The sequence below is a fragment of the Rhopalosiphum maidis genome, chromosome 3, assembly GCF_003676215.2.
Source record: "Rhopalosiphum maidis isolate BTI-1 chromosome 3, ASM367621v3, whole genome shotgun sequence".
In the NCBI taxonomy this organism is placed as follows: domain Eukaryota; kingdom Metazoa; phylum Arthropoda; class Insecta; order Hemiptera; family Aphididae; genus Rhopalosiphum; species Rhopalosiphum maidis.
In genome coordinates, this window is record NC_040879.1 from 1988294 (window position 1) to 2013101 (window position 24808).

The 24808-nt window shown below is 28.0% G+C and overlaps 2 protein-coding genes and 2 pseudogenes across 2 annotated transcripts; 3 read left to right on the plus strand and 1 right to left on the minus strand.

The window, feature by feature from the left end:
• Positions 1 to 1484: 1484 nt before the first annotated feature.
• Positions 1485 to 4831, minus strand: LOC113560007 (zinc finger MYM-type protein 1-like). The gene is made up of 4 exons (XM_026965794.1): positions 4510 to 4831; positions 4158 to 4232; positions 3786 to 3884; positions 1485 to 3533 (listed from the first exon to the last, which is right to left on the minus strand). The coding sequence occupies exons 1-4, from the start codon at positions 4543 to 4545 to the stop codon at positions 1485 to 1487; spliced, it is 2259 nt and encodes a 752-aa protein (XP_026821595.1). The 5' UTR covers positions 4546 to 4831.
• A 7805-nt stretch (positions 4832 to 12636) lies between these two features.
• LOC113560008 lies at positions 12637 to 13253 on the plus strand (annotated as a pseudogene).
• A 901-nt stretch (positions 13254 to 14154) lies between these two features.
• Positions 14155 to 14618, plus strand: LOC113560009 (annotated as a pseudogene).
• Positions 14619 to 14873: 255 nt separating this feature from the next.
• On the plus strand, positions 14874 to 18196 carry LOC113559930 (52 kDa repressor of the inhibitor of the protein kinase-like). Its single transcript, XM_026965716.1, has 3 exons — positions 14874 to 14925; positions 15035 to 15315; positions 17852 to 18196. Exons 1-3 carry the CDS (start codon positions 14874 to 14876, stop codon positions 18194 to 18196), a joined length of 678 nt encoding a protein of 225 aa, XP_026821517.1.
• The last annotated feature ends 6612 nt before the right edge of the window (positions 18197 to 24808 follow it).

Below are 24808 nucleotides of genomic sequence, written 5' to 3' on the forward strand. Positions count from 1 at the left end.
CAAGTACCTATAATAATAGTAAATACATAATAATAATAATAATAGTAATAATACATTTTCAAGTAAAAAACTATGACAAAGTAGATACAAATTATTATATTTCAGGTACATATTTATATGTTAAATCGATTCTCCTCTCTTTTTTTTCTGCAAATCTGTTTATTACTTCTTCGTTGAAGTTTGAAATGTTGTTGATCATCCGTTTTTCGATCGATAACATAGCTAGTGCTGTAAGTCGATCTTCTGTCATTGAATTTCTCAAAAATGTTTTAATACGTTTCAATGTAGAAAACGACCTTTCGGCTTCAGCTGTAGTCATTGGAATAGTTGAAATTATTTTTAAAAGTTTGTAGCTTTCAGAAAATATATGTATTAAATTATTTTCAATTATAAATTTCAATAAATGAACTGATGAATTGATATCACGGAAATCGGTTCTTTTGTAGAACAGTTGTAGTTCAGTTTTAAGTTTAGTAACATCCAAAAAAGGATATGCTTCAATTGTTTTATTAAAATGGTCACCTGGGAAGTTATTTTCGTACATAAGAAATTTGGTAGATAAAAATAGGTGCGAAGCATTTAAGTGGTTTTTATAATCAAACCGTTCTTTAACGTTGACAATAAAAATGTCACATACTTCTTTTGCAGCAATTTTTCTTGTTTCAATAGTATCATCATGTTTTCGTTTTTTCGTTGGATGATTTTGAGAAGTTTCAAAGATGTTATCAATATTCTGTCTTTCTTTTAATATATTTTCTTCGAACCGAAAAATTGCCTTTGAAAGTTCTACAGGATCCATAGTTGGTTTTTGTAGTTGATTATATAAAATATCAACATGAGGCATTAAAGAATGAAACACTCTTAACCAAAATATAAATCTATCGTCAATTAACATCCGATGCAAAGCTCCAGCTTGATTAATTGCTATCAGTGGCGTAAATTGGGCTAAATTGTTAGGGTTGCAATCAGTTTCTAGGTTAGACAGACTTGTGGGGGGCTTTGCCCCCCACACCCCCCTAAAATATTTTATTTTATTCTAGATTTAACATTACAAGTACATAAATTCAACAAAACTATTTTAACCTTAAACACATATTGTATCTATTGGCAATTAGTATTATGAATATACGCTATAAATAGGGTATATAATTACTTACTGTCAATAAAATATTTATAATTTTCTTAAACAATATATGAGTACATTAAAAAAAAACAATTTTTTTATTTTATAAAATTTATATTTTAATAACAGCTGCCATTTATATTTTTTGTGTAATATAATACCTAATACAATATAATATATATATATACATTATAGGTAGATTTAAAATATTAGTTGGTTTTTTACTGAGGGAATAATATCATTTACTGCAGTAGTAATCGGCGGCCTCTACATTCTGCGGCAGCACTGAATTTTTCTATTACTAAATCTTTATCTATAAGAGATGATCTTTCACGTTCAATTTGCAAGATTCCAAGACTGTTTAATCTTGATTGTCCCATTGTGGTTTTAAATATGTTTTTAACCTACGTAAACAAGAAAAACTTCTTTCGCATGATGCGGAGTTAGTTGGTATAGTAATAAATAATTGTATCAAACTTGTTAATGTTGGAAATCCAGCTTTATAATTTTCTGATGCAATGAAATTGATTTTTGATTGCACATTACTTTGATTATGTACAGCTTTATACATCCTATTTAAAATTTTTGTTTCTGCTTTAAGATTATCCTCATCAAAACCATACATTTTATTTATTTCTTTAAAAGAATTATTATTTGGAGTATCATTTAAGAGTATGTCTTGCATACAGTTTAAAATATATAAATTATTTTCTTCAAACCTTTCACTCATGTCATTTATAATATTATCCAGAACAGCAAAATATATATTTATTTTATAATGTTTATTTATGGTAGTATTTTCAACCTCCTTCAATCCACCGCCAAGTTTAGCTGGTATTTTTTGCTTTCTGGGAAGTATAGGAGAAGAAACATTATATTGTTTTCTTAAAATGTCTACTTCATTCCAAGTGTTATTAAAACTTTCTTCACACCGCATATTGCATAATTCTTGTATTGTTTCTTTTGCCATTGACTGTACATTACTATAAATTATTGAACTTGATTGTAAATACTTTGATAAAATATTAGTTAACAACAGTATCTTTTTAAGAAAGTATATACAAAATAAAAATTCAAAAGTATTTATTGACTTTAGTAATGCATTAGCATCAGATCCATAAACAGCATCATTTTCCGAAATATCTTCTAAAGTACTAACCACAGTTTGAAAATTGAATAAAACCGCCTTGAGGGCATCTAGTCGGCAACTCCACCTAGTATCACTGAGACTTTTTAAAGTTTTAGGTCCTTCACATGTACTTATATTTAAAACTGAATACATTTTTTCAAAAATCGCATGCCTCTTGGATGATGCACCAATAAAATTATGTAATGTATTTAATGTTCCAAATACATTTCTTACATAAGATACTTGTTTAGCCAAATCTATAAGGCATAAATTTAAAATATGTGCATTACAGTGAATGTACATTGCTAAATGATTTTCTTCTTTAATTCTTGCTTGTACCCCTTTATACGACCCTCTCATTGACGCTGCACCGTCGTAACACTGCCCTCTCAAGTTTTCTATTTTTAAACCATGAGATACAAGAGTTGATTTTATTAACATTGAAAGTGTTTCTCCATCTGTATTTTCTGTTTTATAAAAACCAAGAAAAACTTCTGCTGGAGATAAATCTTTTGTTGCGTATCTTATAATAATTGCGACTTGTTCATGTCGAGACAAATCTTGAGTTTCGTCAACTATTATACTGAAAATACCCGCAGCTATTACATTATCAATTATATTTTCAATAACAATATTAGCTAAATACTCAAGAAATGTATTTGTGTAATCACCACTGACATAACGAAATGTCTTTTCTTTTTCAATAAAATATCGTTGAATAATATCATTATCTTTAGCACGAAGTGTTAATAGTTCTAGAAAGTTTCCTTTGTTTGAAGAGTCTTCGTCTACTCTATGACCTCTGATAGCTATTCCTTGACGAGCACAAAAAAGTAAACTGTCTAAAATACATTTTAAATAGGCTCGATTATCAGCTACTATCTGCTGATGGTGTGTATTAACTTTGCTAATTATACTCCCAGATTTCTTAGAATTTTTATAACCAGCTAATTTGGCACTAGCTTCTTTGTGTCCAAATGATTTTTCATGCTGAGGAAAAGACTTGAAACTAGCTTTTGACCATTGCTTGAATCCAACACTAACAAAAGTTGGATCTGATGTTTTAGATGGAAAAACACGACAGTAAAAACAATATGCAGAGTTACTGCTAGGACTATATTCTATCCAAGGAAAAGAAGTATACCACTCTGTTCGAAATTTTCTTCCTAAATGCTGTGGAAATATAATGTTATTTGGTTGATACGGTCCAAACCCACTTGAAAATAAAATTAAAGCATTTGTATTCTTATGACCAGGATCTCGATTAAGATTGTCACTTATCTAGATAAATATATATACTTGAAATTAAAATAAATTTTAACAAATACCATATACAATTATTCAATTTATTAAAGAGTATAAAAATGAGTGAATATTGACTATTTTGTACAACATTTAAAATTCTACAAATTGAAATTATAATTATTTCAATACTTGTTTTATGTTTTGTGATTGCATGTACATACTATTTAAAATTCAAAACTTTTATCATTGGTTTAAAGATTAAAATTGAATGCAATATTTTATATTTACCAATAGTGTATTTGTAGTTTGATCTGACTTTGATGTACCTACATGGCTAGATATAGCATTCTGAATTTGATTTATGTCCTTGGTATTTGGTAGAATATCCTAAAATGATCAATGAAATTAATACAAACATGATTTATATACATATTTATCACTTTTATACTACACAAAATAACCAATACATTTACTATTATTTATTTAACGTAGGTAACTAGTTACAGAATTTTCACTTTAAATTTATTAAGGTAAAGTGTTTACTGTTAACCAAAATATCCTTAAATATTAAATGATATTAAATTAATATAAATTTAATTTCAATAAATTGTAAATTAATACTAAAGATATGATATGAAATTAAGTATTAACTGTATTTACCATTTTTGATCTTTTTTCTGGGGAAAGGTGGTTTTCTTCAGGTAAGTTAACATTTTTCTCAGCATTAGTATTTTTCTAATAAGCAGGTACAACAATTTATTAGAATCAAAATAATAAAAAAATATATAGCAAAATAAATTTAATTTTCCCAATAATATAATATTACCTTAATAATTAATATAAAAATTAAATTACAGATCAAAAATAAACTGTTTTATTCATCAAAATTGTAGTTTTAATATAATATAAATCAGTAATATATTTTAATGGCTACTCTTAACTTAATGTATACTAAATATGTGTACTAAAGACTAAACAATTATATGAATTTAAAGTAAAAATAGACACTTACTTTTGACTTCGATACTTTTATAAGAAATTTGTCCATTGTAGTAAGTACTTAATTTTAAGTCGATCACGAATAAGAAATAACAAGTGTAAAAATTAAATTCATGAATAAAACAAACAAATAGTAATTTTAAACTATGAAACACGTTTTCATTATCAGCTACCATTGAGACTCGAGTCGGCCGATCACAATAAATATACATATTGGTATAATAATAGAAAATTATTAATAACAAAACTATAAATAAATGTGGAAAGGATATAGTATAATAATAATTCCAGTGCTTCAAGACAACGTTAAACATTGGTTCTCAAAATATAAATTAGTTAGTTTATTATTATAATGATATTTCAATTTTTTGATAATTGAAATCGTAATTTTTTGGAGTCGCAAAAAGATACTCTTGCGACCCTATGATATTTTCAGGGGTTGCAAGTGCGACCCCGTGCGACCCCCAGTTTACGCCACTGATTGCTATGGTTTGATTGAATGTTGATTCAATTTCTTTCATACATTCAATTAACGACTCAAGATTCTCATACACAGTATTTACTATTCGACTTTTAAAATTCCATCTAGTATTAGATGATCGAGGAACTCTGTGTTTAACAATTTTATCTAAAACCGTAACCCGCTGCGGACTGTTGGAAAAAAAATTGGTTATATCAGTTAGGTTTGAAAAAAAAATTCTTATCTCACGATTTTGTGAAGTTGCTTGAATTAAAATTAAATTAAGCTGATGAGCATAACAATGTATGAAATGTGCATTTTTATAGCTATTGTTTATTATTTTTTGTACACCATTGAGACGTCCACTCATCACGTTTGCGCCGTCGTAACTCTGACAAATCAACATATCTGGTGACTCTAGGACTTTTTCCAAATTAAATATTATACATTCAGACAACGATTTCGCATCGTGTCCAGTAGGATTGAAAAATCCCCAAAATCTTTCTACTGGTGTTCCATCCGATAGTAAATATCTAAATATTATTGACAATTGAAACTGAGCAGATACGTCAGTTGTTTCGTCAGCCATTATTTATTTATTTACCATTATTTCGGGCCCGGGTCATAAATACGAATGGGGCCCCGGGGTGCTACTTGGTATATAGCACCCTGGGCCAGTCCGCCCCTGCGCGTAAGCAATATCAAATGTGCTTACAAACGCTAGTTAAATACGTGACCCCTTCTATGACTCTATGACGTTATAGGCTATTCGTAAACAACAGTTCCGCGTAAGCAATTTCAGAATGTGTTACACTACAATTCGTATTATGATATACCGTTAACATAATGGATTAAAAATAGACCGTCAATCGATAATTTTCCTTAAATATAGTACACAGTACACGACACAAACAAAACAATAACAACAACCACTATTTACTACCAATAACTTTAAATATTTTATAAATAAAAATAAAATTTTAAAATTTAATATATACATTAAAAATATACATTTTTATCATTTTCATAAATTAGTATATATAGTAGTAATAGTCATTACAATAGCCATACAATAATAGCTATGAGTGCGACGTCGTCTTCACCGCCGCTGTAGTAATGAGTGCGGAGAGATAAATAAGCAGTGAATCGTACTAGAACATTTTTAATTTTAACTTGTAAGCTTTCTTACCGTGGATCCGCGAGTTCCTCTGTTCCCTTCTACACAATATTTCTGATCGATTGATAGCTTATATGACTTTATACTTTCAGCCGTTAGGCCGATGGATTTACAAAAATTAGCAAAGTATTTCAATGGTACATCTTACTTTCCTGTCATACACTCTACACTATTTTAGATTCTAAACGGAGTGATAAATGTATTGATTTTACAAAGTTTTTTTTTTGTCTGTTATCACGTTTTGGAGTAGTAATAATGCTTTACTTCAGCCCTTCTTTGAAAAGGAAAATTCATTTAGTTGGTACTTTGGAGGGTCCGAATAGTTTTCAAATGCGGCAGGAAAAACTAAAAAAGTGACGGAAAATAGGAATTTTTACGCATAACCAGTTTTCGACAAAATCAATTTTTTTATAAATTTTAAAATTTAATCATTTATTATGTACCTACCTACAATATAATAATATAATATTATATTATATTCTTAATATTAGTCGTGATCTAATTTATTATTCCTTTGATTTAAAGTGTAAGCAGTGCTTACATGCTCGCTACGCCCCTGATTGCACGAGTAAAGAGTTTACGACCGTATAAAGAGTTTGACCGTCACACACAACTCGCTCTTATGTACATCGAGACCACGCGCGAATAGTATCCTAACGTGACGATTAAATGAACTGTTGGAAGTACAATCGGAAATGCAGAAGTTATGGAACTAAGACATCTAAAAAACAATTTTTTTTAAGAGAAGTGATGTCACGGTATACTGGTAATCTCATTACCAGATACCAATTTATAAAAACAATGTATTACAAATTTTTACCAAATTACTAAATGTTTTCATAATAATTTTTTACCTAATTACTACAAAATGTTTTTAATAATAATAAATATAATATAATTCAATAAATAATTAATAAATAAAAATTGAATGATTTTCAAAATATGAAAAAACTAAAAAAAAACATTTTTGAGAAACTTGTCAGCCAACCTCCTCGTGGTGTTTCTTGGGTTATGCTAATAGACTAAATATTTTACTAAATATTGAATAAAATATATATTGACCCGGGATTCAACTAATACACGAGAAAGGTCTTTGGAATCAACTCACTTATTGCGCAACAAAGGCCATGCGTTCGACGTCATCATCGCCGCCGTAGTAAAGAGTGTGGAGAGATAGATAATCGGCGAATCGTACTAGAACATTTTTAATTGTAACAATTGTAATAAGAAAGCTTAGAAAGCTTTCTTGCCAAACTGCTTACGAGTTCCTCTGTCAATATCTGCACAATATTTCTGATCGATTGATTGCTTATACTTTATACGCTTAACCGTTAGCCCTGTAGAGCAGGCCGATGGATTGACAAAAATTAGCAAGGTATTTCAATGGTACTACTCAGTTTCCTGTCATACATTCTACACTATTTTAGATTCTGCACGGAGTGATGAATGTATTGATTTTACAATGTTTTTTTTTTTTTACGTCATCACATTTTGGAGTAGAAATAATGCTTGAATTTTTACTTCAGCCCTTCTTTGAAAAGGAAAATTCATCTAGTTGGTACTTTGGGGGGTCCCAATAGTTTTCAAATGCGGCAGGAAAAACTAAAAAAGTGACGGAAAATAGGAATTTTTACGCATAACCAGTTTTCGACAAAATCAATTTTTTTATTTTGCTGTAGCTCAAATTCGAATCATCGTAGATACTTGAAATTTTAACCAGATGTTTATAATCGCGTTATCTATAATTACGATTAAATTTTTAAAATATTTTAACTTTTTTTAAGTCATTTGCAAACAATTGAAATTTTTGATTTTTCTACATTTTTTTCTTGAAATGCAGATAAAAAAAAATTTGGCTTTCCAAAAAATCATTAAAATTTAATGAAAGGTTTATTATAAGATGTACTTATCATAGTAAAAAAAAATAAAAAATCGTTAGTCATAATTTTTGTTTATTAGCATTTAAAGTACAAATATTTACAAAATATATCAAAATCACGAAAATTTACAAGGAATTTTGAAGTTGAAATTCGTAAAATTTTTGTGATTTATACCTAAGGTTAAAAAACCCAATACAAAGTTATCCATAAGTTTTCCTTCAAGTAATTGTAAAAAAAAATTCTAGTGTCAATATAGAAAAATTTTATGAGCGTATCGAATTTAATTTTTACAAAATCGCATAAAAATAACGATATATTACAATTTTAATATAGATAATAATATAATATATTCTACTAATTATCCTAGATTGACAAATCAACTCCATTCGAAATAGTTTTTCGTATATGATGATACCTGTCATTGCATTCAAATTTAACACGTCCATTATAGTGACCTCCTATCTATCTCTACTATACAGCAGGGCGATACCTACTTTTTTTTTACTTTTTTTAGCTTCGCGCCGCTACTACCTCCGAGTTGGATATAAAATAAGTTTAAGAATGTTTGTTTACATGCATTGTAAGCTATTTTTTTATATTTTTATTTAAATTATATTAAATGCAGAGGTGGACAATAGCTTGTTAAAATATTAATTTTTTTTTAACTTAAATTTACCGAGTTTATGTATATTTTTAACGTTTAATTTATTTAGTTAAAATTGTTATTGTATTAATTTAACTTTTTACAGTTAATTATCGTTATAGTGCAGTAAGTTAACTACATTTTTTTTCTTATCATGCAGAACCAACGGAAAACTAATTCTTTCGATTTTGGTAATTTATTTTTCTAATCATATGTCATAAATTCGTAACAATGCGATGTCGAAAATTATTTAGTATCCTGTCACGATCGCCTGTTGTTCGTATTTCAGAATTTCAGACTTATCATTTAATGAACATTGATCACTGCATTTCTGTATCCGAATATCACTAGTAATTAGTCGTAATTAACTTTCAGACTATCCGTACACAGGTCATTACATGAAGCGGCTACCCACAGGTGTGGTTATTGAGTTGAACCGCGGTTGAGTCGATTGCGATGTATAATGATAGTGTGTAGCGAAACAAAATAAAAAAAGGCGCAAATTTATGTCCGACGTTTAAAACGTTAATATGTGGTAAAAAAGTTCATTAGAGAATAAAAACAAGAAAAATATGTGATTGTGTGTTCACGACGGATACCACCTATGTAACGCGAAAAACGACAAGTGCCGTGGTATGTATCAAAAACGAAGAAACCCGAGTTAAGGGTGTCGCAGTTGTCGCATGAGTGCGAGATTGCCGGCGGCCGATACTCATCCGGCCCGATTGTCTTTCCGTTTCGCCTTATGCCTTTGTGGCGTTGGTGGGAGAGTCGACGGTGTTGCGTCCTTTCCCCCGGCGGCGGTTGTGACAGCTGAGACAGGTCGCTGTAGTATCTGTACTTTGAACCGGCGACCGCTGCGTACACTGTACAGTGCCATACTCATTTATATAGTTAATTGTCATTAGAGTAGTAAGTTTTATGTAGTTTAAAATAATATAATATCTATACGTTAATATTTATTGTATGAGCCGGTTATTTTCACGAGCTTTATCTAGTGATTTAATCAATATTGGATAAGTTGAACTTTTTGTACGTGAAAGTGTAGATTTTGAAATATTTTCAAAAATATATATATCATAGTCTATAAACGGGTATCTATAACACACGGGTAAATACGACAATAATTTCATTAGATAAGACAAATAATAGCCAAGATATTTATAATTTATAGATTTGGACTGGCGAAAAAGACGTGAAACTAATAGGTATCACTGATACCTAGCTGATACCGTATCAGCTATTCTCGGTGGGGAAATTTCTAATACTATTTCTATCCCTATTGTTGAGCAAATATTTGATTTATTACGCCATAATATATAACTGTATCTTCCTACGTAAATTTTATCACGTTTTTTTTTAAATATATATTTATTTTTTTAATTTCATTGTAACTTAAATAATTTGTAATTACTTTTGTTCTAATTTTATAAATACTACTTTGTATTATAAAATACGCAAATCTGGTTTTTAATTTCTTGTAAATGTAATCATTTAACCGAACCGCCTATTATTATTAAAAACCCAATATTCAGTCATACTTATTCCTGTCGGGTCCAGAACGAGCGTTCTATACATTAGTTTCAATTTCAAGTGTTTACAATATTGGTTTTATACTAAATAGCTAGATAATAATAAAATGTAAATTTATAGAAAACCCAACGAACATTTTCGACGCATCAGTCGGTGATATTCAACGTATCATACCGTAAATACCGGTCGTATATAAACTGCGACAAAACCAATAAGATACTATTTACATACCGATACGATAACATATTATATAGGTATATAAATGCATCATATAGGTATACCAGGGATGGGCAACTGAAAGTTATTAGAGGGCCAATTTTTAGAAAATTAAAATTTAGCGGGTCAGAGTATAGAGAGCAAAAAAAAGTCATTCAAAATATGCATTTTAATTTATCATAGACGTAGCATGGAGTATAGACGATTGACTTTGAAATTGTATGATGTAATTTGAAAATGTAGCGCAAGCCGCCAGTTGCCCACCCCTATTATATACCTATTACCTATGTGTTATTTTGTACGTATGTAATTTAATTAATATGTCATGTTGGAAACAAATTTGTAAGGAAAATCCAAATTTTTTTTTAAGCTTTAACACAATATACTAAATATCGGCTCCCTTACAAGTACCTATACAAAATTATCACAAGTTAGGTTAGTACGTGCTGTGTCGTGTAATATTGTATTTAAAATGGAACTTTCACAAATGTTAAGCCAAAGCGGCAAACAATTATTGATGCTAAACAATTTTAAATTTAAATTTAAATATAATTCCAAAATAGGTGGTAATTCGATATGAATTTACTCAAAGAAAACATGCAGAGCCAAATTGGTTTCAAACAACGAAAATATTACTCAGTATTAGCAATACCATGACATAAATATTATATCTTAAGTTAAATTATTAATTTATATGTGTTATCATGTTGGTTATGTACATAGTATTTATATACATTATATATATAAAATTAATGTCGTAATTTGTATAATGTCAATTTTTTTGGCGCAGTTTACATATCGGCTTTTAGAAAAGATGTAATTTTGACGCAATTTACCATCTCCCAAAATACCTAAGTTACAGAATACATAATTGAAAAACACGATTATTTTTACAGGCGACGATAATAATATTATATGCAAAGGTCGAGGCATTAACTTGTTCAATATTTCAATAGTTATTTTTTTTTAACTCATTAACTCATTCAGTTAAAACTGTTATTGTATTAATTTAACTTTTTATAGTTATCCCATTAATCAATTACTTAATATTATTAAAATGTGAGTACCTTATACTTGGTTATATTTAAAATATTATAATTTTTACGTCATAATAACATTATTCAATGTTTATAAAAGTAATATAATAACTGAAATATTTCTTAAATGGCTAGCTACATTTTTTTTATAATATTAAAATTGAAATCAAATAAGAATATTTTAAAAAAATATATTTTTTTAACTTACTAAAATAGTAAGATAATAATTTATTTTTTAAACTTAAAGAAATATTATATATTTATATACAATTACAAAATAAATAAATATATATTATGATCTGATCATTTTATTTTATACAAGCTTTTTCTACCTACTGTTACATGAAAAACAAATATCGTAATAGGCTTAATATTGACGCTGATTTAAGAGTTAAAATATCAAGCATGCAGCCGGACTTAGACGAAATTATGAACAAAAAAGAAATATTTCACTTGTCTCATAAAGTTTGAAGATGTTTAATCAAATAATTTTTTTCATATTGAAAATAAATCGTATAAATTTATTTCTCATTTTCATAATAAAATAAAATTGAAAAGTAAGTATTTACAAAAAAGGGGTCCACGGACCAATTTAAGTTATAGCTAGGGGTCCGTGGCTTCACATTAATTGGGAACCGCTGGTCTAGACCGTACTTATTATAGCGCACCGCAGTATATCATTATCAATAAACAAAGTATTATCCCCGACTTTATTTATAGCTTCCATTCTCGGTCGTTTTGCGAGTGGCCACAATTGACAAATGAAAATGTATTAAGATAAGGTATAGCTGTTATACAGTCACGTCATATTATTATGTAGATTTATAAATAGCTCATTTACAAAAAGTACAAAAACTGTATTGACGCTATTTAACATTCGAGCATACCAAACGACCAAATCGTCCTTAGCAGACAAGCATTACAATACGTCAATACACCACCATATTTGTTATTGTTATATTTATTTCTTAGACTGCAATACTGCATTGACCATTCAATTACGATTGCATTCCTAATACAAACATTACAAACATACTCTCATTATTCGTTCATTCCGTTCATTCGTGCATCATGCTTTGTGATTATATTTCGGCATTTGCTATTTTGTGAACAAAAAGTTATTACTTATCATAATTACCTAATTTTCTTTTTCTTCTTTTTTAAAATAATTTTAAAAAAGTTAGTAAGCTAAAAATGTTTTCGATATTTAATTTAAAAAAAAAAAAACAGATTGTATAATTAACAATGAAGGAGAAAATAACTCTAGTCATTCAGAAACAACTATTTCAACTTCTGATAATGATGTTTCTATGTCTCCTGATGTGAATAATTGTTTAGTTGAATATAAGACAAGTCAATCGACATTATTAAGTCCTAAAGAAGGAAATAAGTTGGATATTGTCGATCTAGGTAATTTAGATTCTGGCCCTGTGCAACCTATTTTAAAGGTAAGTTATAATAATTTTATAATTTTAAGAGTACTAGCTTTTTAGCTTCAATCAGAATTTAAAATAATATTTTTCCTTCTTCAATATTTAATAACAAAAGTAAAATAATAAATTTATTGCATATAGGTTTATCCTAAAACAGCATTTGGATCACACAATAGATCTTTTTGTTCCAAATATTTCAAGGAGTATAACTGGCTTGAATATAGCATAGAGAAAGATGCTATTTTTTGCTTTCCTTGCAGAATGTTTTCAACAAGTTCTGGTCATGTAAAAGATGTTTTCGTAACAAAAGGTTTTAATAATTGGAAAAAGGCAAGCTTTACCACTTTAAATACACTTATTTACATTTATAGATCATAATTGTTTAATACTATCTTTAAAATGTATTATATAATAATATGTACCTATTTCTACTATTATAGTTGAGTGGAACTAGACATGCAAAAACAGGAAAAACAAAATTAAAATTGCATGAAATTTCTGACCACCACATGACTGCTAATTTAAGATGGTCAGCTTATAAAAACTCGGTGAAAAATGGTGATGTTATTGCAAAGATGTCTACTGCTCTTCAAAAAGAAATACAAACAAATAGAATGTACATTAAATGTTTAATTGATATTGTTTTATATCTTGGCAGACAAGGAATAGCGTTTAGAGGACACCGTGAAGATGAGACATCAGTTAATAAGGGTACTTATTATATTATTTAAAATGTACCTTAAAATTATTTAATTGAATTTCATTGTTAAAATTTGTTTTGTTTTTTTGTTCTAGGTAATTTTAAAGAAATGTGTGAATTTTTATCAAAACATAATCCAGACTTTTGCAATGTATATAAAAATACCTTATTGAACCATACAAGTTGGAGTATACAAAATGAACTGATAGAGACGTGTGCTGCAAATGTTAAATCTACCATTATACAAAAAATTATAGATTGTGGAATGTTCAGTATCTTGTGTGATGAGGCTAGGTAAATAATAAATACAATCTTGGAAGTAAAAATTGATATTTTAATAATATGTTTTTATATATTTAATAAGTTTTCTACACTTACTAGGTCTCACAAACAAGAGCAATTAAGTATTTGTGTAAGATATCCCCACGGAATGGACATCTATGAACGATTTTAGGATTTGTTGACGTATCAGAAAAGCAAACTGCAGATGCTTTGGTTTTAAAATTGGTTGAATTTTTAAATGCATCTAAATTAGATAAAATTCCCATCATAGGACAGGCATATGATGGAGCAAATGTCATGTCAGGTCACATAGGAGGTGTTCAAACAAAATTGAAAATAGTTCACCCTCCAGCTAAATGTGCAGTATATGTACATTGTATGGCACATAAGATTAATTAAGTAGTTATTGATATGTGCAAACACTTAAAGGTAAAATTCATAATTAATATTTATTATACCTATTATTCTGATTTGTATTTATATATATTTTTTATAAGGATGCTAGAAACTTATTTAACGCTTTGGTGGCACTCTATGTTCATTTCTCTCATCCAACAAGAAACGGGAAACTTACTGATTTACAATTTAAATTGAATATGAAAAAGACAACACTTTCTCAGTTCAGTGACACTCGTTGGATTTGCCGCTTTAGAAGCTGTGATGCAGTGATAAAAAATTTTAATGCCATAGCTAAAGTTTTAAATGATGAAATTGATGATCAACAAAGTAAATATGTTGCCCAAGCAATTGGTATGTTATGAAAAATATTAAATAACCATTGGTTTCATGATTTTATTGTGCTTTTTCTTTTAGGTATTGTTTCTACCATATCAAATTTTAAATTTGTAGCTTATTTATTCATTATTCATGATATTCTAAAAGTTGTTAATATATTAAGTATTCAACTTCAGTCAAAATCAGCAACACTTGGAAATTCTACAAATTTGATAAAAGGAGTAATTGATACATTAAAAAGTTATCGTTCTTCTATTCACTACAGTGAACTATGGGAAAAAATGGTTGTATTTTCAAAAGAAAATGGAATTGAAATTAATGTTCCCTTTCAAGGTACTTAGTGTAAATTTTTATCCATTGATAGTACATTATATTATACTGTTAATTAATTAAATATTTAAAATTCAATATGATAATATTTTTTTTTTTATATTTAACTTAGATGGCTCTAAAAGGCAGACAAGGGAATCCACTAATCTAAAAAATTATGTGGTTATGTCATCAACTTCAGCTGAAAATAATCACCAAAGTGATAATACAAGTACCACTACATTAGAACCAAAAGAATATTGGAAGATACATGCTTTTTATCCAGTAATAGATACAATAATATGTCAAATGAAAGAAAGATTTTCTGAAGAGAGCATTCAAATTGCGACTTGTGTAGATAACTTGTTAAAATTAAACTTTGGGGGATCATCATTACTTATAAATCAATATAAAGTTTTTTTTTTTTATTTACAGTGTGTAATCGGTTGTTGGAAACACTCTATAACTTTACAAATATTAATTATATTTGAATTCTGTTTGTTTGTGGTGCTTAATAAAGTTTGTTATAACTTATTAAGGTAATTAAACAATTTTTATGCTATTTCATTTCGCGCATGCGCATAACAACTTTTTTTTTTTAAATGGCAACCCCACTATTTTTTGGCTAACTATTTTTACTTTTATTTTTTTATGAATTTTAATGGTAAAACCAACTTCCTATGTTAAAAAATAACCGAGTTATGGATATTTCATTGATTGATATTATTTTTTTGACATTTTTGAATTATTCATCAATTTTATGGCTTAAATTTTTAGCACGTCATGATATCTTCTAGTGATATTTTTAGTACCTACTTTTGGAAGGATCCTCTTCCCCCTATAGCAACTAATTTTTTTAAATTCGTCTTCTTAGGCGATTTAAAAAAAAAAAAAAAAAATACAATGTTAATAAATTTTATTTTTTTTAGTTCAAAATTACATTTATTCATTATCTTATGAATTTTTCAAACCCAATTATGGGTACGGGTTTCTCCCATCATTTCACAACTGTTCTTATCTGAATTATTAGGTAATTTAGATACGATCAAACGATTCATATCAAATAGACCAGTGCAACTATTATTGTTTCGTATTTGCTTTACAGTCATATTTTACGAATTCACGCGTGTTATTAAACAATAGTTAAGTTACATTAAATAACTTCATAATTGAGATACCTTGTAGTTTAAAAAAAATATGAATAATTCAGAAAAAGTTGATATGCTTTTTGTTTACTGGGAATGTGAAAAAAATTCACGTCAGGCTGCGCGTGCTTATGTTGAACGTTACCCAAGTATGTATTTATTATTAATTAGTACTTTTAATGATTTTTTTGTGTTGCTGGTGAAAATAATAAAACAATTTTTCGTTTTTCTAAATTCAGATAGGGAACACCCGTCACATAGTTATTTTCATAAGTTAGAAAGGAATTTAAGAAATACTGGTTCTTTTTCTAATACAAGAGTTATTGCCAACCAACAACCTAGACAAATTAATGCATTAGGAGAATATTGAGCATATTGAGCTTCAAGTGTTGGCATACGTAAGAGCAAATCCTAGAGTTAGTTCGCGTCATGTTGGCTTTGAAATAGGTATTTCTCATAATGCCGTTCATAAAATTTTAAAAAAACATAAATTTCATCCATACAGACCTGATTTAGTGCAACACTTACGCCAAGGTGATGCTGAGCGTAGGATTATGTTTATTTCTTAGTTGGTAACTCAATTAGAAGACAATCCTATTATTTTAAATTACATATTATGGACAGATGAATCCAAATTCACCAACGACGGAGTAATAAATAAACAAAATAATCGTTATTGGGACACTCAAAATCCCCATTGGGTTTTTGAAACAAATAATCAATATGTCTGGGGAACAAATGTTTGGTGTGGCTTGATTGGAGGTAAATTGTTGGGACCTTATTTCTACGACGGAACATTAAATGGAAGACGGTATTTAGAATTTCTAATTAATGAGCTACCGATCATGCTAGACGACATTCCTCTTGCAACAAGGAACAATTTGATTTTGCAACAAGATGGAGCCCCAGCACATAATGCGATCGTCGTGAAGAATTATTTAAATGAACATTTTGAAAATCGTTGGATAGGAACTAATGGTATAATAAAATGGCCACCTCGATCCCCAGATCTTACACCACTTGATTACTTTTTGTGGGGACATCTAAAAACTGTCGTCTATGCAAACCCACCTACTAATCTTATTGATTTGAAACAAAAAATAATTGTGGCGTGTAACCAACTTACTGAAGGGCAAATTTCATCTACAACAAATAAAGAATTTCTACGGAGGACAGAAGCATGTTTAAATTATAATGGAGAGCAGTTTGAACAATTCATAAGATAATGAATAAATGTAATTTTGAACTAAAAAAAATAAAATTTATTAACATTGTATTTTTTTTTTTTTTTTTAAATCGCCTAAGAAGACGAATTTAAAAAAATTAGTTGCTATAGGGGGAAGAGGATCCTTCCAAAAGTAGGTACTAAAAATATCACTAGAAGATATCATGACGTGCTAAAAATTTAAGCCATAAAATTGATGAATAATTCAAAAATGTCAAAAAAATAATATCAATCAATGAAATATCCATAACTCGGTTATTTTTTAACATAGGAAGTTGGTTTTACCATTAAAATTCATAAAAAAATAAAAGTAAAAATAGTTAGCCAAAAAATAGTGGGGTTGCCATTTAAAAAAAAAAAGTTGTTATGCGCATGCGCGAAATGAAATAGCATAAAAATTGTTTAATTACCTCAATAAGTTATAACAAACTTTATTAAGCACCGCAAACAGAATTCAAGTATAATTAATATTTGTAAAGTTATAGAGTGTTTCCAACAACTGATTACACACTGTATATGATTTATGGTTTTCAAGTACCTATTTCATTTAAAAATTGTATATTTGTATTTTACTTTACAGAATTTGTTTGAAGTCATCCCTCATGATTTGAAATGTGAGATTACTGTATTGAAAAATATGATAAAAGGAGTTCCTAGCTATTTAACCATCAAAGAAAAAATATCTAAAGATACGTTTCCAAATCTTTTTAAAATGATTCATTTGGCTATCACTCTTCCGGTCAGTTCGGCTACTTGCGAACGGTCATTTTCTGCAATGAGAAGAATTAATAATTATCTCAGGTCTACTATGTCACAGGAACGGTTTTCGAAATTGGCAATACTTAATATTGAGAGAGATATTATTGTTGACACCGAAATTATTTTAAATACATTTGCTAATAAAAATAGAAAAATAAGAATATAAAATGTAAAAAAACTATATTAAATCTGTTACCTATACTTAAAAGTGAATTATTGTTTTATTTTTTAAATTTTACTTGCCTTCCAATAAGCACATTATTTTCTATAGAGGGTAAAGGGTGGAAAAAAAGCTTCTGAGAGGCAGATTGAAAAATTTATGTGAGGGGCTGAAGCCCCTCCAATTTTTTTACTCTAATTGCGCCTATGAATATACCTGTTAGATATTCTTATAAATCTTTTGGTCAATCTTATGTAAATTATCTAGGGCCTGTTTATTTTAACTGTATGCCACGCCAATATAAAAAAAATATTCACTGTTCCAAATTTAATATTAAAAAAATTATATATCATTGGTTATTTTCTCAATTAATTTAAGACCTTCATAATATGTTTCGTGATATTTAATATGTAAAATTATCTCATTTTTAAAATTTTTCTATTGCTAATATTATTTTAATTTCTAATGTATTCATCACTTTAGTATGCTAATTATATAATATAAATTATGTTTTTAATTATTAATATTACTCTATATCTCTAACACAAGTTAATAGCTTAAAAGATATAGATTATCATGTAAAATATCTGAAATTATTTGTATTTTATGTAATTTATGATGATTTAATAATAATAAAATTAAAAAAAAAAACACTTAAGTATAAATAAATTAGAAAAATAAGCTAAATTAAGCTTTTGGATTCATACTTCAAATATAGAATAAAATTCTTTTTTCTGATAAATTTAAATTTAACAAAAATCATGTTCTTAATTATATTAATATTTAGAACTTTAATATCAATTTCAGCATCTAATTGACTTTCAATATGAATAGGATTAGAATTAAATCTATTTTCTATTATCCCTATTTTAAATTTTAAATCATCAATTTACTCTATTGAAGCTACAATAAAATATTTTTTAATTCAAGCTTTTGCTTCTATTTAACTTTCAATTTGTTTAATTTAAAAAAATTTCTTTTTTTTTTATTAGATGTACCCTGATTATTGTACCATTATGATCAAATTAATTTTCATGTCTATTAATAATAATTTGACAACAATTTTTATAATTAATTTTTATTTATAGTAATGTATATTTGCTTTAATCTCTTTAAATTCAATTTTTGGAATAAATCAAAATTCTATACGTAAAATTTTAGCTATATCTTCAATTAATTATCTCATAATTTACTCAATATTACATTTTTTAATTATTAAAATTTAAAAAAATTATAATATTAACTATTTGTTTATTTGTCTAGATTTTCCCACAGAAGTCAAACAACAGAATAAAAACAAAATCAATACATAAATACAGAAAAAACATAAATTATTATATTCGTCGAGCATTGGGTATCAGGAATACTGTGGAATGTTAAATTTGCTGGACACTCCTGATTAGAACACAAAATTACACATAGTCATGACCCGGTAATGGATTATTTAATTATTGTTTAATGATTCAGTGGACACGAGTACAGTTTATTGAAAATAATAACATTGATGTACTAATATATTTATGATAGATTTAACAACAATCTGGAATAGTTGAGGATTTTGTTTGAGTTTAAAAATCTTAAGCTACAAAGTTATCAATACACGATGTTACATATATTGAAATTTTAAGCATATTAAGGCATACTGTACTAATAATGCAACATTGATTAAAATCATTTAATAATAATGGCTCGTATTTTAACTAATAAACATTTGAGGTCGTATGAATTTAATGCGTTCTTTTTCTTTGTCTAGATACACCCACAGAAGATATGTAAATGTCAATCAACGGGATAAATAATAAATCAATATTTTAAGCATAAATATCTTTGTTTTCATTGAAGAATTATGGGACCATTGTAAATTATGTGCGTAATTATAAAACAGGTGCGAATAGTTTCGTTCGGTTCTATCGCGCATTGAACAATGACGGCATACAAATGCCAATGAGCGTGACACGTTGTCTGACCTCTGCAGAACGAACGACTTCATATTATACAACGCGTCATCCGGACAAGCAGTTTTGGGCGGCATGTGAATAATAATTTATTATCAGAACGATAATCGGTGTACATGACGTACTGTCAGCGACAACGGTTTGGTAAAACTCGTACGTAAGTCGACACAACGACTTAATAAAGCACAATAAACGCGTTGTCCGCACTCGCGGTTTGGTTGCACAACACGGCGTGAGGCGGAAAGCGAACGCAACAATGCGTCGGGCTCGACCGCTTGGAAAAGAGTAAAAAAGATTAGACAAGTTTATAAGGCTGGCGGTACGGCTTATAGTCAGCACTCACGGCAGACGGGGTGGCGGCGAACTTTGGAGAGAAGATAAAACCGATTCTATAGAAGATTCGACACTCGTTGCATCGTCTAGTTGTCTAGTATTACTATGTATACGGAGATTATCGATGATGGTAATGTGGCGTGATAACGGACCCGAGTTCATTTTCCCTATGTTTTATCTATAAGAATTGTATTTGTTATTATTGCCAGTTTAAATCCCTGATTCCCTATTTTTACTGGAATAATAAATAATTAAATAATTTTATTCTAATATTTTCTAGAGTAGTAAATATAATTATTTCCAACGTTATTTTCTAAGTTTAAATGGTATACCTCGACGATATACTGATTATCCTAATAACTTTTTATTATGAAATATAATTTAATCAATCGGATTAATAATTTCTTCGTTTAGAATTATTATTTTAATTTACTGTACTTGAAACATAATTTTTTTTAAATAATAATATATTTTTTTTAATAATTATGTAATTTTTATTATTAATACAATTATAAATATAGAAATTATTTACATAATAATATTTATTAATATTAAAATGTTTGAATTTTAAATTATTGAATTTATTTGAACCAAGATCCTTTCATTATTCTTATTTTTATTGCTATACCTTCATTACATCTTCTTTATTTAATAGATGAAATTAAATGTCCGATATTAACAATTAAAATTGTTGGTAATCAATGATTCTGATCTTTTGATCTTATTTCTCAGATTTTTCTAGTATTGAATTTGAATCTTATATAATAAATAAAGAAAATTTCAAACCAATAGAAGTAGATAATAAAACTGTTATCCCATTTAAATTTAATATTCGACTTTTAATTTCATTAGATTCAATTTTATGAGCAATTCCTAATAAATCAGGAGGGGAAATTTCATGAAAAAACTAAAACAAAACCAAAGTTAAATTTTAAAATTATTTTAATGTGAATAAAAAAAAAAAACCAGGTATTTTCAATTTACATACATACTTTGTTTTTAATCATTAGTAAGAAAATACAGAATAAAAACAAATAAAATGCTATATTTTTGTATTTAACAGAATATTGATAATGGTAGATAGTAACAATTATCTTTATAACCATATTGACTTGATTCTATTTTTAATTTATACTTTATTTAATGTTTTTATTTGTACAATTAGACTAATTAGAGCATATGGTTTTTGGGTTATTTATTTTCCAGTTTTATAATTTGCTTTTTATTCAACAAGTGTTTATTAAAAAAAAAAAATAATTTAAAATATTTAAGAGCTTAATAAAATAAAAATGAATGATAGACAAGTTGACAGACCTATATATTTAATATTTAATGACTACTAACTTCATTATATAGGGCGATTCTTTTATAATTATACTCTCATTATTTTGTCAAGTATTGACTTTTTTCATTTTTTTTTCAAAATATTTTGTATCATGCTTTCCTCAAACTGTATGAAATTTTTATTTTCTTCATCCTTTTATTTAATGGTAAAACCACTATCAACTTTTGATTTTCAAATGGTAACTTTTATTTAAAATGTCATAAAATAGTAGGGCTATTTTTTTTATGAATTTTAACATTAAAATCATTATATTTCTCATTTAATAACTGTACCCAGCCACTGATGCCAAAAATTCTTATTATCCAATTTACTTATTGTATTATTAAATATATTGAAAATAACAATTATTTTCAAAAGAAAAAAGTTTAAATTATGATGAAATATATTTATTTAAAGATGATTGAATATTGTTATTATAGATGTCAAATTAACTTAAATTAAGTTCAACATTATTTTACCATTCTAACAACAGTTGAAACAATTTAAGCATTTTTATTTAAAATGTATTTTTATACCCAAATTTTAGTATGATACAACAGTTTGAATCATGATATAAATTCTTTAGTACATATGACATTGCACTTTGATCTGCAAAGACTTTAAATGTTTTAAGTATTTGGTTTAAATTTAAATTTTTTTTTATTTCTCTGTATGCAAATTCAATACTAAGAGTATTAAGTAGTATAACATACGTCAATTTTATACTGGCAAATTGATAAAAGAACAATTATTTTGCTATAGACTATTTTTCCTAACTGTAGGGCACTAATTTATTTTTTTAATTTACCACTAGGGGAGCAGTAAACACAAATATTTCATGTAGATTTATTAGATTATTATATAAATCTTATACACTCTTACAGATATTATATGATAAATACTTGAAATTTGTGATTTTTAATTTTTAATTTTCTATACCTTATAATAATACCATTAATAAACGTATCTTATTAAATAATTAATAAATTTATTTTGAGAATTTGACAACCTATATATTTATATATCCACCTTAATGACATCATTATTTACCTAAGAAATCAATATTGTCTAAAATAATTTAATAATTACACAAACTTGATGAACAACTCGAAATAGTATCAGAAATAATCCACCAAAATAAACATCTATCTATAAATAGTGATACTCTCAGATACGTAATTGAAAATTTTTCAAACAAAAATATCAACATTCATGACTTGTGTAAACAAGTTGGATCTAACGCAGTCGATTTACATTAATTGATTGAGATAATCAGACCCAAGCTGACAGACCGCAGCATAAAAACCAAAATCACTAAACTTTATAACCTCCTTTTCCAAAGCTTTCCCCCATCACAAAACTAATTTTCAAAACTATATAATTAAAAAAAAAAAAAACAAAAAAAAACAAACCTTTCACTATGACATCATTCATTCAATGGAATATCAACGGTTTCTATAAACGTTCTGTCGGCATCTCTCGCATCATCTATGACCTACAACCCACAATATTATGTTTTCAAGAAACTAACTTAAAGAATAACCACTCTGCATCTATCAAAAACTATAAAGGATATTTATGCTCTCAGGGCAAGCGGAGGAGTAGCTAATTTCATCAAAGAAACTATTGACAGCAAAAATATTCCGATTCTCTCTGATTACGAAGTCATCGCTACTCTAGTTAAATTTCACAAACCTTTAAGTATATGTAACATATATATTCCAGATAGCAAAATTCTCTCAAAACAACACCTTAAGAACATCATAAATCAGCTCCCTAAACCTTTCATCCTTTTGGGTGACTTCAATAGCCGAAATACCGCATGGGTATGTACTCACACAGATCACCGGGGACAATTGATCGAAGAATTTTTAGAAGACGAAGTACTCATCCTACTGAACAATAACGACCCAACTAGACACAATGTCTCGAATGGAAACTTTTCTGCAATCGATCTATCGATCACAAACACTAACTCCTCAACACTATTTGACTGGCAAGTGCTCACTGCATACAGCGACAGTGACCACTGGCCTATAGGAATCCAATACCATAACCATGTTAATCCAAAAATACACTCTACTAAATGGAATATTAAAAACGCAAACTGGGATCTCTTCTCAGAAAAAATCGAATATGAACTAACTCAAAACCCTTTTAATTTAAATATAAATGCTAACCAACTAGAAATAGACTCCATAATCACAACATTTACAAACACCATTCTAGACGCAGCAAACCTATCAATAGGACTAAAAACATACCAAAACACCAAAAAAACAGTTCCGTGGTGGAATAAAGAATGCCAACAGGCTATCAAAACCTATAAAAAAAGTCTTAACCATTACAAAAAAACTAAATCTACCATAGACCACATTCAATTAAAAAAAAAATAGAGCTATAGCACGTTATATCACAAAAAAAGCAAAACGCTTTCTTGGCAAAATTTTACTTCAAGTATAAAACACAAAATTCCACCAAATATTATATGGAACAAAATAAATTCCATTAGAGGCAACCAATACAACACCATACCGGACACCCTTCTGTACAATCAAGAAAAAATAATATCAACACAAAATGCCACTGAATCGTTCGCACACTTTTTTCACAAAAACAACAGTGATGAAAATTATAATTCGGACTTCATTACCCTCAGAAATAGCTCTCCTGACATTCCCGAATCGCTTTCCAACCAAAACAATGAAGACTTCAATAGATATCTCGACAATTCAGAGCTACTTACAGCTCTGCAAAGGTGCAGCAGTAAAAGCCCTGGACCGGACAATATTCCATACATCTTTATAAAAAATCTTCCTCAAATGGCACTGAAAATCCTCCTCCAAATATACAATATCTTATGGACCCAGGGAATTTTTCCAAACCAATGGCGCAATGCAAATATAATACCTATCCCTAAACCGAACAAAAGCAAATTCGATATAGAAAACTACAGACCGATATCATTGATTAGTACTCTAAGTAAACTAATTGAAAAAATAATAA

What these genes read in the sequence shown, in the direction of transcription:
- LOC113560007 (XM_026965794.1), bottom strand. Translation starts at nt 4,545, where the DNA reads ATGGACAAATTTCTTATAAAAGTATCGAAGTCAAAA. An exon ending in TAAAAGTATCGAAGTCAAAA is followed by an intron (nt 4,233 to 4,509) that starts GTAAGTGTCTAT and finishes CCTGCTTATTAG; the next exon opens with AAAAATACTAATGCTGAGAA. An exon ending in AAACTACAAATACACTATTG is followed by an intron (nt 3,534 to 3,785) that starts GTAAATATAAAA and finishes ATATTTATCTAG; the next exon opens with ATAAGTGACAATCTTAATCG.
- LOC113559930 (XM_026965716.1), top strand. Translation starts at nt 14,874, where the DNA reads ATGGTTGTATTTTCAAAAGAAAATGGAATTGAAATTAATGTTCCCTTT. An exon ending in AATTAATGTTCCCTTTCAAG is followed by an intron (nt 14,926 to 15,034) that starts GTACTTAGTGTA and finishes TATTTAACTTAG; the next exon opens with ATGGCTCTAAAAGGCAGACA. An exon ending in TACTTATAAATCAATATAAA is followed by an intron (nt 15,316 to 17,851) that starts GTTTTTTTTTTT and finishes TTTACTTTACAG; the next exon opens with AATTTGTTTGAAGTCATCCC.